General features: G+C 37.6%; 1 protein-coding gene across 1 annotated transcript; it reads right to left on the bottom strand.

Annotated features, from left to right (window-relative positions):
- Positions 1–6,445: 6,445 nt before the first annotated feature.
- On the bottom strand, positions 6,446–7,030 carry LOC122101429 (tRNA-specific adenosine deaminase 2-like). Its single transcript, XM_042671752.1, has one exon. The coding sequence runs from the start codon at positions 7,028–7,030 to the stop codon at positions 6,446–6,448; it is 585 nt and encodes a 194-aa protein (XP_042527686.1).
- Positions 7,031–17,403: the final 10,373 nt, after the last annotated feature.

The raw sequence follows: 17,403 nt of genomic DNA, 5'->3' as shown, positions 1-17,403 counted from the left end.
CTAACTGGAGTGAGGTGGTATCTCAATGTTGTTTTGATTTGCATTTCCTTTATGGCTAGGGAGGTTGAGCATTTCTTCATGTGTCTATTGGCCATCCTTCTTTCTTCTTCAGAGAAGTTTCTCTTTAAGTCTTTAGCCCACTTATTTATTGGGCAGTTGTTTCTTTGAGGATTTGTTGTTGGGGGATTTAATTTTTTGAGTTCCTAGTATATTTTAGATATGAGACCCTTGTCCGTTGTATGGCTAGTGAAGATCTTCTCCCAATCTGTGGGCTTTCTATTGATCTTGCCAGTTATGTACTTTGCCATGCAGATGCTCTGGAACTTCATGAAATCCCATTTGTCCAACCTTTCTTTGATTTGTTGTTTTTCCTGGTCTCTATTAAGAAAATTTCGGCCTGCTCCAAGGAGACCTAGGGTTTCTCCTATTCCATCCTGTAATGTTTACAGAGTGTCTGATTGACTCTGAGGTCTTTGAACTTTGGAGTTGATTCTGGTGCAGGGTGATATATAAGGATCTAGCTTCAGTTTTCTACAAGTAGTTAACCAATTTCACCAGAACCATTTACTGAAGAGGCTGTCTTTCTTCCATTCTATTATTTTAGCTCCCTTATCGAAGATTAGATGGCTACAGGTCTGTAGGTTCATTTCTGAGTTTTCAATTCTATTCCATTGTTCCTGAGGTCTGTTCTTATGCCAGTAGCAAGCTGTTTTGATTTCTATGGCTTTATAGTAGAGTTTGAAATTTGGTATTGATATTCCTCCAGCAGTGTTCTTTCCGTTGAGGAGCGTTTTTGCTATTCAGGGTCTTTTATTGTTCCATATGAATTTTTGAATGGCCTCTTATATTTCCTTGAGGAATGAGGTTGGAATTTTGATAGATATCACACTGAATTTGGAGAGAGCCTTGGGAAGTATTGCCATTTTTACGATGTTAATCTTTCCAATCCAGGAGCATGGGAGGGTTTGCCATTTTCAAAGTTCTGTGTTGATTTCCTTTTTCAAGATTTTTAAGTTTTCATCATAGAGGTCCTTCACTTCTTTGGGTAAGTTAATTCCTAGGTATTTTATTTTTTGTGGGGCTATTATAAATGGAGTTCCTTTCCTAATTTCAACCACACTTTTCTCATTGTTGGCATACAAAAAAGCCATTGATTTTGGGGGGTTAATTTTATACCCTGCTACTTTGCCAAAGTTTTGAATCAGCTTGAGTAATTTAGGAGTGGAGTATATGGGATTCTTTAAATACAAGATCATGTCATCTGCGAAGAGGGAGAGTTTTATTTCTTCTTTCCCTATTTGGATCCCCTTTATGTTCGCATCTTGTCTTATTGCTGTAGCTAGGCATTATAATACTAGATTGAAGAGAAGTGGAGAGAGTGGACATCCTTGTCTTGTTCTTGAGTTAAGAGGAAATGGCTTTAGTTTTTCACCATTAATTATAATGGTGGCTGTAGGTTTGTCATAAACAGCCTTTATTGTATTGAGGAATGTTCCATGGATTCCTAATTTTTCCAGAACCTTCATCATAAAGGGGTGTTGCATCTTGTCGAATGCTTTTACTTCATATATTGAAATAACCATGTGGTTCTTATTCTTGCTCCTGTTGATGTGATGAATAATATTAATTGATTTGCATATATTGTACCAGTTTGCACCCTGAAATGAATCCTGTTTGATCTTGTTGTATGATTTTTTGGATGAATTGTTGAAGTAGATTGGCCAAAATTTTGTTGACAAGTTTGGCATCAATGTTCATCAAAGAAATGGGTCTATAGTTCTCTTTCTTTGATGAGTCCCTGCCTGATTTTGGGATGAGGGTTATGATGGCTTCCTAGAATGTTTTCAGTAGTGAACTTTCTCTTTCAATTTCATTGAAGAGTTGGAGGAGTATTGGTGTAAGCTCTGCTTTGAAGGCCTTGTAAAATTCCGCTGTAAAACCATCTGGTCTTGGACTTTCTTAGCTGGGAGATCTCTTATTGCTCTTTGTATTTCAATGCTTGATATGGGCCTGTTAAGATGGTTTAACCCATCTTGGTTTAGTTTTGGCATGTCAATATTTGCTAGGATAATGTGCATTTCTGCCAAGTTCTCAAACTTATTAGCATAAAGTTTTGAGAAGTATTCCCTTATAATGTTCTGAATCTTGGTTGTTTCTTAAGGTGATGTTTCCATTCTCATCTCTGAGTTTATTTACTTGGGTGGGATCTCTTCTTTTTCTCCTGAGATTTGCTAATAGTTTGTCAATTTTGTTAATTTTCTTGAGGAACCATCTCTTTGTTTTGTTGATTGTTTCTATAGTTGTTTTGGATTCTAATTCATTTAATTCTGATTTAATTTTAATTATTTCTCGCTGTCTATTGTATTGGGCCTTATCTTGCTGCTCTTTTTCAAGGAGGTTTAGATGTGTCATTAAATTGTTGGTTTCAGATCTCTCATATTTGTTGATATAGGAGCTTAGAGCTATAAACTTGCCTCTGAGTACTGCCTTGTCTGTGTCCCAGAGGAGCTGGTAATTTGTGTGCTCATTTTTGTTGAATAGCATGAACATTTGAATTCCCTTTCTAATCTCAATGACCCACTCGTGATTCAGCAGTGTGTTGTTCAGCCTCCATGTGTTACCAGACTTTCTTTGGTGGCTTTTGGTGTTGAGTTCTAATTTTATTCCCTTGTGGTCTGAGAGAATGCAAGATATAACTTCAATGTTTCTGAATTTAGACAGTTTTGCTTTGTGGCCTAAAATGTGGTCTATTTTAGAAAATGTTCCATGTGCTACTGAGAAAAACGTGTATTCTGATGCTGCTGGGTGAAATGTTCGATAGATGTCTGTAAAATCTAGTTGATCAATGCAGCTGTTTAAATCTGCGGTTTCTCTGTTGAGTTTTTGCCGAGCTGATCTATCTAGTGGGGAGAGTGGTGTGTTAAAATCTCCAACAATTAATGTCTTTGGATCTATGTGGGATTTGAGGGAAAGTAGTGTTTCTTGGATAAATTTGAGTGCTCCATTGTTTGGCGAATAGATATTTAGAATTGTATTCTCCTGAAGGAGAGATCCGTTAATTAGTATGTAGCGACCTTCTTTATCTCTTCTCACGAATTTTAATTTGAAGTCAAATTCATCTGATATTAGGATTGCAACTCCCTCCTGTTTATGGGGGCCGTTTGCATGGTAGATATTGCTCCAGCCTTTAACATTGAAAATGTGTTTGTTTTTATGGGCAGGAGATGTGACTCCTGAAGGCAGCAGATAGAAGGATCTTGTTTTTTAATCCAATTAGACAGTCTGTGTCGCTTAATTGGAGAGTTAAGTCCGTTAATGTTAAGAGATAGGACTGAGAGGTAATTGGGATTTCCTGCCATGTTATCCACCTTCTTGGGGGCTGCAAAAACTGTGTCGCATCTGTGGCGGCTGCTGGCAAGAGCTCAGATCTCTCTATTTGCCTTGATTTTCCTTAGCTGGCCTAACTCTCTGTCCTGTGATGGCACACTTGGTGTGATTCTCTGGCTTAGGACTGTTCACTGGAACTCTAAAAGTGCTTTCTATGGGAGAGCTTGTTTAGCCTCCAGCTTCTCCTCTGCCATCTTCCCCCCCACCTCCTTGGCTTAACTTGTTCAATAGCAGCATTTTCTCTTTATACCTATATAATTTTCAAGTAACAAATTTTGAGAATTTTTAGTTTTCAGTTTTTCGTATCTCCTTTCTATCCCTCCCTTTCTCTCATCCTATCCTTTTCTTCTCTCAAGATCATCTATAAACTTACATAATTTTTAAGTGTTTCATATTTTTGCTTTTTCCATTTTTTCTTGTTTTTTTTAAATTGTGAGAATGCATACAGAGGAGTTAAAATTACATGGGCAAGGTAATGAATACCTTTCTTATCAAGAATTGTTGCCTCCTCTTTGTTTCCCCTTCTATCCCTTGCCATACTCCACCATCCTCCTACCCGAACTTCCCCCCACCACCCACCAAAGTTGTAAAGTTCTTTTGTTGACATAATGACTTGTACATCTCTTTGTTGCAATGGGTCCACCTGTATCCCTAGTTAAATGATTTTTTTCCCCTTCCCCTCCACAAATCATACCAACATCAAATACAGTGAAAGCACAGGTTATACCGTAGGGAAGGGACATACAAAGAAACATAGAAATCATCTTATAAATATGATAGAAACAATTGCATGAAAGGAAAAAAAAACTTTTGAATACTTATCTTGGGGTTCATTCCCCTAACGTTAATTTATCTGATCTTTTCTGCTTGACTCAGACATATACTAGTTGTTGCAAATAAGGGAGACCATGGGACCTATTTTACCTTGGGCCTGGCTTACTTCACTTAATATAATTTTTTCCAAGTCTTTCCCTTTCTGAACAAATGGGGCAATGTCCTTCTTTCTGATGGAGGCATAGAATTCCATTGTGTATATATACCACATTTTCTTTATCCATTTATCTACTGAGGGACATCTGGGTTGGTTCCCTATTTTAGCTATGGTAAATAATGCTGCAATAAACATAGTCGTGCCGGTAGCTATAGTGTAGTCTTGGAGTTTTACTGTGGTCTTGTGTTTTTCGTGTCTCCTTTCTATCCCTCCCTTCTTCTCATCCTATCCTTTTCTTCTCTCAATATCATCTATAAACTTACATAATTTTTAAGTATTTATCTTTTTTTTTCATGGCACTAACATTTAATGAGAAGACAAATGTTAGAGTAGTTAAAATTGAAGGTGCATGCATCATTGTTGTAGATTTGAAACCATGCATATCCTTCCTCATAAAATGTCTCAAATGCCGTTAAAAACACCACATGCAAAACCAAGCAATTATAAGTCCTTCGAAGCATGTAACTGTGATTAGCTGCTATTCTCAGCAATATAAAAATACTTCCACCACAATTTCATTCCAGTCTGTAAAGTAATTCAAAACAAACAAGTTGGAAACATCGCTCAAATGGCAGAAGCAACAAATACAGATGCTTTGTATCAAGGAAATGAATCCACTGAAGAAATGAACCCATCTGAGGAGCGGTCCTCTGGGGCCTGGCACTAGGCTTCTGGTGGAACGCTGAGGCCCCCTTCTGGGAAGAGACGTATACTGCAGCTGGGGTAGCTCTGCCAAACGTCAGGACACTTCTTGCACCCAGTAACACTGAAAGTTTTGTTGTGGATATTCTTTCCTGTGCAGTTTCAAATTTTAGGTATTAAATTTAACAATTATAACCTGTATTTTCAAATGAGGAACAGCTGATTTCTGATTAAATGTATCATGCTACTTAATTTTGCAACTGGCATTCACACCAGTGGGCATTCTTCTTCACCTTGTTCCTTTTTAATTTCGCTGTAACTTTTTGCTTTGACAGTGTCTTGTTGAACTCCCTCTGCCTTCCAAGTGATGGGGTTACAGATGTGTATCACTATGACCAACTGTTGTTGGAACTCTTCACCCTCCAGTATATAACTACATTTTTTTCATCCATCCTTGTGAGAATATAATCTTGCTGAGGCAGAAGACCCTGTTTTGGTTCAGGGAACCAAAGAACTGTCTTATTTATGTTATTGTCCTTTAATGCTTTGCCCCTTAAAAACAGAAATATCTTAAGATTCTATTATAGCAACATGGTACAATTTTTAAATGACCCTTAGGCACTTGTTTAAAAACATTTTTTCTATGTATTTAATAAAATCAATAGATTTCACAATCACATGTATACAGTGTATACAAATAATATACAATGTAGAAAAAAGCCAGACTTGCCCAGCACTGGTGGCTAACACCTGTAATCCTAGCAACTAAAAAATGCTGAGATCTGAGGGTCACAGTTTGAAGCCAGGCTGGGGGGAAAAGTCCGTGAGACTCATCTGCAATTAACCAACATAAAGCTAGGACTGGAGGTGTGACCCAAGTTTGAGCAAAAAAGCCAGAGAGTAACAACATGTTGAGTTCAAGCCCTAAAGCCAACACACACACAAACACACTCACACTCACGCAGCCAATACACTGGGAGACCACAACAGCTATAAAGAATGAAAATCCAACTCCACCTCCAAAAACCCAGTTGTAAAGGACACACGTGACCATGGCTTTCTATTCCAAATGAGTGCAGGTGATGGGGTGTGGATGGACACTGAAATCCCAGCCTGCACTCAGCTGGAATGGATTGAAGCTGTGGCTTAAAGACATGTACTGTTTGCTAATTCCTAAAACCTCAAACTTTAGTTTTTCCCCCCCTTCATAAAAATGTTCTTTCAGCTGTGGAGAAGCTAATAGTTGTTTACAATTGTCAGCCTTTTAAGAAGCACTAATTTGTTCCCTTAAGAGTGCAAATGTTATTCTCCGTCTTCCCGGAGAATAACAAACAACACATAATATATGCTCCCTCCATGCCAGCAGCTTTTCAGGCTGGGGATTCTATCCAGGTCACCATGGGGCTTTCGTCTTTTATTACAAGTTCAGGATTTCTGAAATTCCTTCTTCCGAAATTTTGTTTTTGGTGCATAAGGATTTTCTTGCTTGTAGAAGGCCTTTAACAGTTCCACAGCTTCCTCAGCCCGATATCCAGGGATGCACTGAAATGGTTTTCCCATATTTGGTAAGTCAGCAGAGGCAACATTTAGAACGGAGCCACAGCCACCAAATCGTTCATTCTGACAGCCGTAGACGACCAGCGGGATTTTCATCAGGCCGAGAGCAGCTGCACACATAATGCAGGGTTCCACAGTGACATACAACACGGTACGTTCAAACACAGCAGAAGGACTCTGGCCATTTCGTTGACACCAATCTAGGACTTGATCAATGGCCACCATTTCTGCATGTCGAGTAGCATTTTTGGTTTGATTCACTTCATTTCTTCCCTTCCCCACGATTTCATTGTTGTAGAACATAAGACAGCCAACAGGTACTTCGGTATTTTCAAGGGCGTTGTTGGCCATGTGCATCGCTTCCTCCATCCACCGTGCCGTCTCCAGGGCCAAAGACATGGCGGTCGAGACGCCCGGGGCTGGCATGGACACGGCCAACGCCTCCGCCTCCATCCAGCCGGGTTAACGCACAGCTCTGACCCGCGGGCCTTCCGGGCCGGGAACCAAGTATTTATCTTTTTAAATTTAAATTTTTGTTTTTCTATATTTTCTGGTTTTTTTTTTTCTTAATGTCTCTCCTATCATTCTGTCCAATCCATTTCCCTCTCTGAGATTAGGCCTTGGTTAAATTCACTCTCATCTTACCTCGCCACCACCCTATAATTCTATTTTTCCCCACATTTCTCCCTACATCTAATAATTTCTGGTTTGCCAATTTTTTTCTTTGCTATTCTTATCCCATTAATCCATAGTTGTTTGATGTTGAATAGATTGTATCTGTTGAACTAGATTGTGTCTATAGCCTTTTGACTGTGCAACTACCAAACTTTGGTTGATGCTTGCCTTAAAATTATGTTCTAGCACAAAATTAGTGTTACTTTCATACCAAATGAGCAGAAAAAGCCAGAAAAACAGAAGAAAAATGGCAAGTCCAGGTATCTGGACTCCCACTCATGATAAACAGTTGACAGAATAGTTAGTGAATAATCCAGAGGACAGTTCCCAAAAATCTGTACAAACAATACTGGTAAAAATGGTGAATGAAAAGATTGAAAACCTGCAAAGGACTCAGTGTGAGCATGATAGGGAGAGAGAGAGGCAAACCAAAGATTAATACTGGAATCTCGTGAAGTGCAGAAACTACTCAAAGATTGGTACAGGAAGTGCATGAGCAGATTTAGAACAGTCAAAGAGCAATACAGGAATTGCATAAGCAGGCTGACAACAATCAAAGAGAAACACAGCAATTGCATGAGGAGGAGGATAACAGAAAAAGAGAAACACAGGTATTGTGTAAGCAGGTTGAGAACAGTCAAAGAGAACTTCAGGAATTGCATGAACATGAGGAAGCTAATCAAAGAGTAATACAGCAATTGTGAGAGTGGAATGAGAATACACAAAGATCAAGAGAGACATTAATGGAATCCATAAAGAGACAACTGAAAGAATTCAGGGAGACCACAAATGGCATCCTGAATAGAGCCTGGCAGAGGGAATGGGCAACAAAGGAAACCATAAACAATCAACTAAGTCATTTGAGAATAAACACTGAACACCAAATTAAGGAAGTATAGAAGTTCATAAAAGATCTAAAAGAAAGCTCTAACAAAGAATTTGAAGCCATTAAAGCCGACCAACTAGAAGGAAAAGAAATTAAAAACAAAGTAGAAAGTCATGACAGTAGGTTAAACCATGCAGAAGATAGAATCTTGGAGATTAAAGACAGCCTTGATATTATAGAGAAATAACATACTACTATCCAAGACAAATCCAAGGAATATGGGATAGATCTATTCAACATTTGGAAGACACCATCAGTAGGTCTAATATGAGGATAATGTTTGTAAAGGAGCACCTAGAAACAGAAGTTAATGGTCGAGAACATTTGTTTTACAGGATCCTAGCAGAGAACTTCCCAAACATGCAAAAAGTTAGGATTATTCAGATAGAAGAAGCTTTTAGAACCCAAAATATACCAGACCAGAACAGGACATGGCAATGTCGCATTATAATCTGCACAGTATCAATTCAGACCAAGGAAAAGATCCATAAAACTGTCAAGTAGAAAAGATCAATCACCTATAAGAGGAAATCAATTAGAGTCCCCTCAGATTTGTCAGCAGAGAGAATTAAAGCAAGAAGAGCCTGGAATGATGTATGCCATGCCCTAAAGACAAACAATTATCAATCAAGAATACTCTACCCAGCTACACTCTCCTTCATAATCGAAGGTCAAAGAAAAACCTTCCATACCAAAGACAATCTGAAACAATGTATTTCCCAAGAAGTAGCCCTACAAAAGCTACTTAAATATGTCCTACAAATAGAAAACCAACAAGATCACAATAAAGGCCAAGAAACAGCACCCAAACTGAGAATCCAAGAACCATAGGAAGAACCCAGTTGCCGCAGCCCCCAGAAGGTGGATAACATGGCAGGAACTCCCAAACACCTCTCAGTCCTAACGCTCAACATTAATGGACTTAACTCTCCAATTAAGCCATGTAAAAAGGCTAGTTGGATTAAAAAGCAAGATCCTTTTATCTGCTGCCTTCAGGAGTCACACCTTTCCCATGAAAACAAACATATTTTGAAAGTGAAAGGCTGTAACAAATCTACCAAGCAAATAGCCCCCATAAACAAGTGAGAGCTTCTATCCTAATATCAGATAAAATATACTTCAAATTAAAATTAGTGAAAAGAGATAAAGAATGTCGTTTTATACTAATTAAGGGATTTCCCATTTAGGAGGATATTACAAATCTAAATATTTATTCTCCAAACAAAAGACCACCCAGATTTATCCAAGAAACACTACTTTCCCTCAAAGCTCACATAGATCCAAAGACATTAATTGTAGGGGACTTTAACACACCACTATCCACACTAGATAGATTAACTCGGCAAAAACTCAACAGAGAAACTGCAGATCTAAACACCTGCATGGATCAATTAAATTTAACAGATATCTACCAAATATTTCACTCAGTAGCATCAGATACATGTTTTCCTCATCAGCTCACAGAAAATTTTACAAAATATACACCATTTGAGGTCACAAATCAAACTTGTCCAAATTCAGAAACATTATAGTTTTAAATTGCCTTCTCTCAGACCACAAGGGAATAAAATTAGAACTCAACACCAAAATGCACCAAAAAGTCCTGTGACAAATAGAGGCTGAACAACACACTGTTGAAACACCAGTGGGTCATGGAAGAGCATAGAAAGGAAATTCAAATATTCATGATATTCACCAAAAATGAGGGGCTGGGAAGGTGGCTCAGTGGTAGAGTGCTTGCCTTGCATGCGTGAGGCCCTGGGTACGATTCCCCAACACCACATAAGCAAAAAGAAAAAAAAAGCCAGAAGTGGGGCTATGGCTCAAGTGGTAGATCGCTAGCCTTGAGCTGAAGAGCTGAGGGACAGCGCCCAGACCCAGAGTTCAGGCCCCACCACAGGACTTAAAAAAAGCCAAAAAACAAAAAATAAAAATGAACACACAAATTACTTGCTCCTCTTGGACACGGCAAAGGCAGTATTCAGAGTGTTTTATAGCTCTTAATTACTAAATCAATAAATTGGAGAGATCTGGAACCAACAATTTAGTGAGATATCTGAACCTCCTTGACAAAGAGCAACAAGATAAATCCCAATTCAGTAGATGGAAAGAAATAATTAAAATTATATCAGAAATAAACGAATTAGAATCCAAAATAAAAACATAGAAAGAATCAACAAAACAAGAGTTTGTTCTCCAAAAAATTAAAAAAATTTATAGATTCTTAGCAAATCTTATCAAAAAAACAAGAGAACACACCCAAATAAATAAACTCAGAGATGAGAATGGAAACAGCATCCCAGAAAAAACCAAGATTCAGAAGATTAAAAGGAATACTTCTCAAACCTTTATGCTAATAAGTTTGAGAACTTGGCAGAAATAGATCTTTTCCTAGCAATTATTGACATGCCAAACATCAACCAAGATGAGTTAAACCATTTTAACTGGCCCATATTAAGCATTGAAATAGAAACAGCAATGAGACCTCCCATCTCAGAAAAGCCCAGGACCAGATAGGATTTACAGCGGAATTCTACATGGCCTTCAAAGCAGAGCTCACATCAACATTCCTCCAACTCTTCAATGAAATTGTAAGAGAAAGTTCACTACAAAAATCATTCTTTGAAGCCATCATAGCCCTCATCCAAAAACCAGGCAGGGACTCATCATAGAAAGAGAACTATGGACTCATTTCTTTGATGACCATTGATGCAAAACTTCTCAACAAAATTTTGAGCAGTTGACATCAAAAATTCATCCAAAATATCATACACCACGATCAAACAGGATTCATTTCAGGGATGCAAATATTGATCAATATACACAAGTCAATTAATATAACTCATTACATCAACAAATGGCAAGGATAACCACATAGTTATTTCAATAGATGCAGAATAAGCATTTGACAAATCCAACAAATCCTTTATGATGAAGGTTCTGGAAAAATTAGGAATCCAGGGAACATTCCTCAATACAATAAAGGCTGTATATGACAAACCTACAGCCAGCATTATAATTAATGGTGAAAAACTAAAGCCATTTCCTCTTAACTCAGGAACATTACAAGGATGTCCACTCACTACACTTCTCTTAAATTTAGTATTAGAATGTCTATCTACAACAATAAGATATGATGCAAACATAAAAGGGAGAGGCTGGAAAGGTGGCTTTGTGGTACAGTGATTGCCTAACATTCTTGAGGCCCTGTGTTTGATTCCTCAGCACCACATAGGCAAAAAGAAAAAAGCTGGCAGTGGCACAATGGCTCAAGTGGTAGAGGGCTAGCCTTGAGCTGAAGAGTTGAGGGACAGTTCCCAGGCCCATTGTTCAGGCCGTATGACTGGACCCCCCCCAAAAAAAACATAAAAGAGATCCAAATAGGGAAAGATGAAGTAAAATTCTCCCTCTTTGCAGACCACATGATTTTCTATTTAAAGAATCCCATGACTCCACTCCCAAATTACTGAAGCTGATTCAAAACTGTTGCAAAGCAGCAGGATATAAAATTAACCCTCAATAATCAATGGCTTTTCTGTATGACCACAATGAGGAAAGCATTGGTGAAGTCATGAAGGCAACTCCATTCATAATAGCGCCAAAAAAATACATTATCTAGGAATTAACCGAAGAAGTGAAGGACCTCTATTATGAAAATTTAAAAACCTGAAAAAGGAAATCAAAACAGAACTTAGAAAGTGGATAAACCTCCCATGGTTCTGGACTGGATGGATCACAATCGTGAAAACGGCAATACATCCCAAGGTGATCTACAAATTCTATCCAATACTAATCAATATTCCAACCTCATTTTTCAAGGAAATAGAAGAGACAATCCAAAAATTCATATGAAACAGTAAAAGACAACAAATAGCGAAAATGATCCTTAGCAGAAAGAACAGTGCTGGAGTAATATCAATACCAAAATTCTAACTCAACTACAATGCTATAGTAATCAAAACAGCTTGGGACTGGCAAATGAAAAGACCTCAGGACCAATGGAATAGAATTTAAAACCCAGAAATGAACACACAGATCTATAGCCCCCTAATGTTCGATAAGGGAGTTAAAAAAAATAGAATGGAAGAAAGACAACCTCTTCAGTAAATGGCGCTGGAAAAATTGGTTAATCACTTGTAGTAAACTAAAGCTAGATCCTTATATATCACCCTGCACCAGAATCAACTCCAAATGGATCAAAGACCACGGAGTCAAAGCAGACTGCCTGAAAACATTACCGGGTAGAATAGGAGATACCCTAAGTCTCCTTGGCACAGGCCATAAAATTTTCTTAATAGAGACCCAGAAACACAACAAATTAAAGAAAAGTTGGACAAATGAGATTGTGCCACGCCTACTCCAGTGGAGTCTGCTTAGCATGGGAAACCATCTTTCAGACCTGAGAAAGGGGCTTCAGAGACCTATCTCTGAGTATTGGGACTTCACCGAAGTCTACCTCAGAGAATGGGGCTTTACAGAGACCTATCTCCGAGTTTTGGGACTTCACTGAAGTCTACCTTGGAGAATAGGGCTTCTAAGAGGCCTACTCCTGGAAAGGCTGGCAAACTCCTGGGAAAGATGTGTTTCTGCCTTTCTTTTCCTCATAAGAGTGCCTATTAATCTTTTACTGCTTCTACTGCTCTTTGTACTTACTCATTGTCAACATTCCTTTATTCAAAGCTCTCTCTTAAGAGTGTTGATGACTCCAATATCTTATGAGTGTCTTAAAAAATGTGACTAACTCACCAGAGTTAAGTGCTACCCTGAAACCCCTCTTATGGAGGCTAGTAGACAAGTTATAAGTAATTATAAAAGTATTGGGGGTTTCACGAAGTCACTTCAGCAGAAGGAATTGTTTGTAAGGAACTTACAAGAAGCTCTAGGCTCAGCTAGAGCAGAAAGAATGTAGGGCAATTGCTGAGATAACTATTTAGGAGAAAGAATTTCCTGCTACTCTCTTTTATTTACTAAGAGACTTGCTAGATCTAGGTCTCCTTGAGGTTTACTATTAAAGAAGAAACAGGAAAGATCTTATGGGAAAGTTAAGGCCTCTATAAAGATAGGTAATGGTTAATTGGTGACAAACATCGTAATCGTTGTATTTCTTAGAGATAAGCCGGAAACAAGTGACTATCAGGTGACCAGCTGGTGACCACCCAAAAATGAAGCCATGCAGCAAGATTGTGTAGCCTTTTGCCCTTTCTCATGGAGACTTTTGCTATAAAAGTTTGTTATCCTCTGCATTAAATCACACTCAGCATCCACTCCTATTGTGTGTGAGTTGTCTGTTTGCCATCTCCCCATCCTATACCAGGTTCCTCCCCTAGGTGTCCTCCGTCTTCCCGACAGAGCCCGGTCCGCGGCAGGATTGCATGAAATTGCACAGCTTCTGCATGGCAAAGGACATAGCTAGGAACATCAATAGAAAGCCCATGGATTGGGAGATGATCTTCACTAGCCATACAACGGACAAAATATACCTGGAACTCAAAAAAATTAAATCCCCCAAAAACAAATCCTCAAAGAAACAACTGCCCAATAAATAATGAACTAAGGTCTTAAAGAGAAACTTCTCTGAAGAGGAAAGAAGGATGGCCAATAGACACATGACGAAACGTACAACCTCCCTAGCCATAAAAGAAATGCAAATCAAAACAACATTGAAATACCACCTCATCTGAGTTAGAATGGTTATAATCATGAATTCTAATAACAACAGATGCTCGAGGGGATGTGGACAGTAGGGAACCTTACCGCATTGTTGGTGGGAGTGTAAACTTGTTCAACCACTTTGGAAAGCAGTATGGAGTTTTCTCAAATGACTCCACATATAACTCCCCTATGTCCCAGCAATCCCACTTTTGGGCATTTACCCAAATGATCACAAACAAAGGTATCAGCACAATTATGTTTATTGCAGCATTATTTACCAAAGCTAAGATACGGAACCAACCCATATGCCCCTCAGTATATGAATGGATGAAGAAAATATTGTATATATACACAATGGAATTTTATGCCTCTATCAGAAAGAATGACATTGCCCCATTTGTTAGGAAATGGAAAGACTTGGAAAAAGTTATATTAAGTGAAGTAAGCCAAGCCCAAAGAAAGATAGGTCTCATGGTTTCCCTTATTTGCAATAACTAATGTACTTCTGAGACAAGCAGAAACGGTCAGATAAATTGATGTTACACAAAATGAAACCCAAAATAAGGATTTAAATGTTTTTTTTCTTTCTTGCAATTGTTTCTAACATATGTATAAGAGATTCCTTTGTTGCTTTGTATGTCCTTCCCTCAGGACACAACCCCTGCTTTCACTGTATTTGATGTTGTTTTAATTTGTGATGTGGAGAGAAAAAATAGATTGTTTAAATATGGATACAGGTGGACCCATTGCAACAATGAGATGACAAGACTTTATGTAGAAAAACGAAATGTACAACTTGCCTGGGGGGGAATATGGGACGGGATGGGAAGGAGAAACAAGAGGAGGCAACAACGTTTGATAAGAAATTTACTCATTCCCTTGTCCATGTAATTGTAACCGTTCTGTAAGGTATTTTCACAATTGAGATAAAAAAGAGGCAAAAAATCACCTCTACGGTTTTCTATGAAAATACAGCATAATACAATCTGTTCCTCAAGGAAATTAAACAGTAACTGGCAATATTGTCAATTTCATAAATGATATAAGAAGACTGAAGAACAAATTTCAAATCAAACTGGGTGATATAAAATTTACTTTGCCCCTGTAAACAACCTTTCAATTCTATCTATATCTTGTTCCCAAAATGGTTCATATTTTATTCTAATCATATTTTTAATTAACTTTAATTAGTTGAATGGGATTTGCTATTTGATAAAGCAGTTTATGAATAGTGTTTAGTGAGGTTTTTTTTTTTTTCTTTTTCTCTCCTGAGGTTTGATCTCTTATTCTGGGTGCTGTCCCTGAGCTCTTTTGGATGAATGCTTGAACTCAACCACTTGAGGCACAGCAGCACTTTCATAATTTTCTGAGATTTAATTGGAGATAACACTTTCACAGACTTTCCTGCCAGGGCTGGCTTCAAACCTCAATCCTCAGCCTCCTGTGCATCTAGGACAAAAGGTGTGAGCTGCTAGTGCCCAGCTTAATACAATGCATCTTTTTATTTTGGGCTAGTTCTGGGGCTTGAACTCAGGGCCTTGACAATGTACTTGAGCTTCTTTTCCTCATGCTAGCACTCTATTACTTGTGTCATAGTGCCAATTCCAGCTTTTTTTGTTTATGTAGTACTGAAGAATCAAACAAAGGGCTTAATACATACAAGACAAACAGTCTACCACTAAGCCACATTTCATGGCTAATACAATGCACCTTGAGGTCCATTATCCCTTATTCATCTCAATCCTTTCTCATCCCTAAATTTACATAAACTTGCAATGTCATATATAGTCACTCAGAGGATATGCCACTGATCATATTTTCTTGATAGTCTTATTCACCAACATACTAAACTTATCCATTACAGAATTCTGTGATTTTAAATTCTTAATTATCACTTAGATTCACCCACTACTATTCTAAAATTTTTCCTAAGGTTAATGCAAATGTAATCTGTAATTCTTCGATAAAGTACATTCATAGAATGTCAAAGAGTTGGAATATGAACGTCACCTTCCGTTCTAGAATATTTTATTATCACTGCCCTCTCAAAATACTCCAATATTTATTAGTAGTCACTTCCTGTCATCATTTCAACCTACCAGCCACGTGACTAACCATTACTTCATAGTCTACCACTACAGATGTGCCAATATAAAAAAGCTCATATAATTAGAAAATGTAGTCTATTTTATCCATTTCTCCCATGCAATATTAGTGTTTCCCAAGTAAGTAAGTCCATGTAAATTTTTCTCATTGATAGAGCATATTGTTTTGTATGCATATGTATAATTGTATAACGTCCTCAATGCGCATTTCAATATTTTATTATATGTTATTGTAAAAGGTTTTGTACATGTGTCTCATTGGACATAAGTTGAAATATATTTTGTATATAAAATTATGATTGAAAATGCTGGACCATAGGGGCAACTCTATATGTAATATCTTAATGATTGCCAGTATGTTTATCAAACTGACTATATCACTTTAAGTGTGAAGCACCAAGGTATAAGGATTCCAATTTCTACATACTGGTTGTGCAGGGCTATCTTATTTTTGCTTGTATTTCCACTAATCACTACATGTATGCAATGTCTAGGTATGATATGATCTTTCCATATGTTCTTTGGTTGTTGTTATATTATTACAGAGATATGTATTTGGAGTTTTTGATAACTTATTCAGGAAGGTTAGTTTTTAATTGGCATTAATATTTATAAATTTATTACATTTTCTAAAAACAGCTGACCAGCACTCTTTGATTCATTGACAAATGACTATAAACTGGAATATATTTCTCTTTCCAATATTAAAGGTTTTAGTGTAAAATTGTTACGTTTGTAGAGGAAAGAGTGTAGAACTCAATGGGTCTGTAAGGCACCTGATTAAGTCCATATAATTACTTTCAAGGAATATTAATAAGGAGTAAAACCAAACATTTGTGGAATTACAGCCTCTTTAATAAATGGTGATAGGTTAGACAGTATTGGGAAGAATAAAAAATGAACATTGACTTAAACATAACAATTTATTCAAATATTAACTTCAAGCAGGATTAATACATGGCATATAAAACAAAAAGAGTCATGTAAATGTAAAGCAAAGGAAGATGTCTTGACAATTTTGGAGATGAAGCATTCTTAACTTAGGCATTAAACTTATGGGAAAGCAAAACTTGATATAGTAGAACTCAATGAAAGTGTAAAAAATTTGTCTGTGAAAGCTGATATACAAGTAGTGAAAAGAAGTTGGGAGCAGAGGGCTCATGTATATCATCCTAGCTACATAGGAGGCTGTGATTTGAGTATTGCTGTTTGAAGCCAGCCCACAAAATAAAGTCCCTGAGAATCATATCTCTGATTAATCAGCAAAAAAGCAGAAGTAAAGAATGACTCAAAGGGTAATTTTTTAACAAACTGCAACAAATCTCAATGACCCTGAGTTCAAGCCCCAAGAACACACATACATGTACAATTAATAGTAGTAATACTAATAGTGATGATAATGATGATGAGGAGGAGGAGGAGGAGGATGATGACGATGAGGATGAAGGGTACTCCTCATCAAGGATAAAATATTTGCAAATCCTATACCTGAAGAATGCCTCAAATCG

Source organism: Dipodomys spectabilis, unplaced genomic scaffold, assembly GCF_019054845.1.
Source record: "Dipodomys spectabilis isolate Male_0828 unplaced genomic scaffold, ASM1905484v1 ptg000662l, whole genome shotgun sequence".
NCBI classification, from domain to species: Eukaryota; Metazoa; Chordata; class Mammalia; order Rodentia; family Heteromyidae; genus Dipodomys; species Dipodomys spectabilis.
Note: the sequence above shows the minus strand (reverse complement) of the source record. Positions and strands in the feature narration are given on the sequence as shown.

Excerpts from the sequence above, each read along its gene's own strand:
- LOC122101429 (XM_042671752.1), bottom strand. The coding sequence starts at position 7,030 with ATGGAGGCGGAGGCGTTGGCCGTGTCCATGCCAGCCCCGGGCGTCTCG.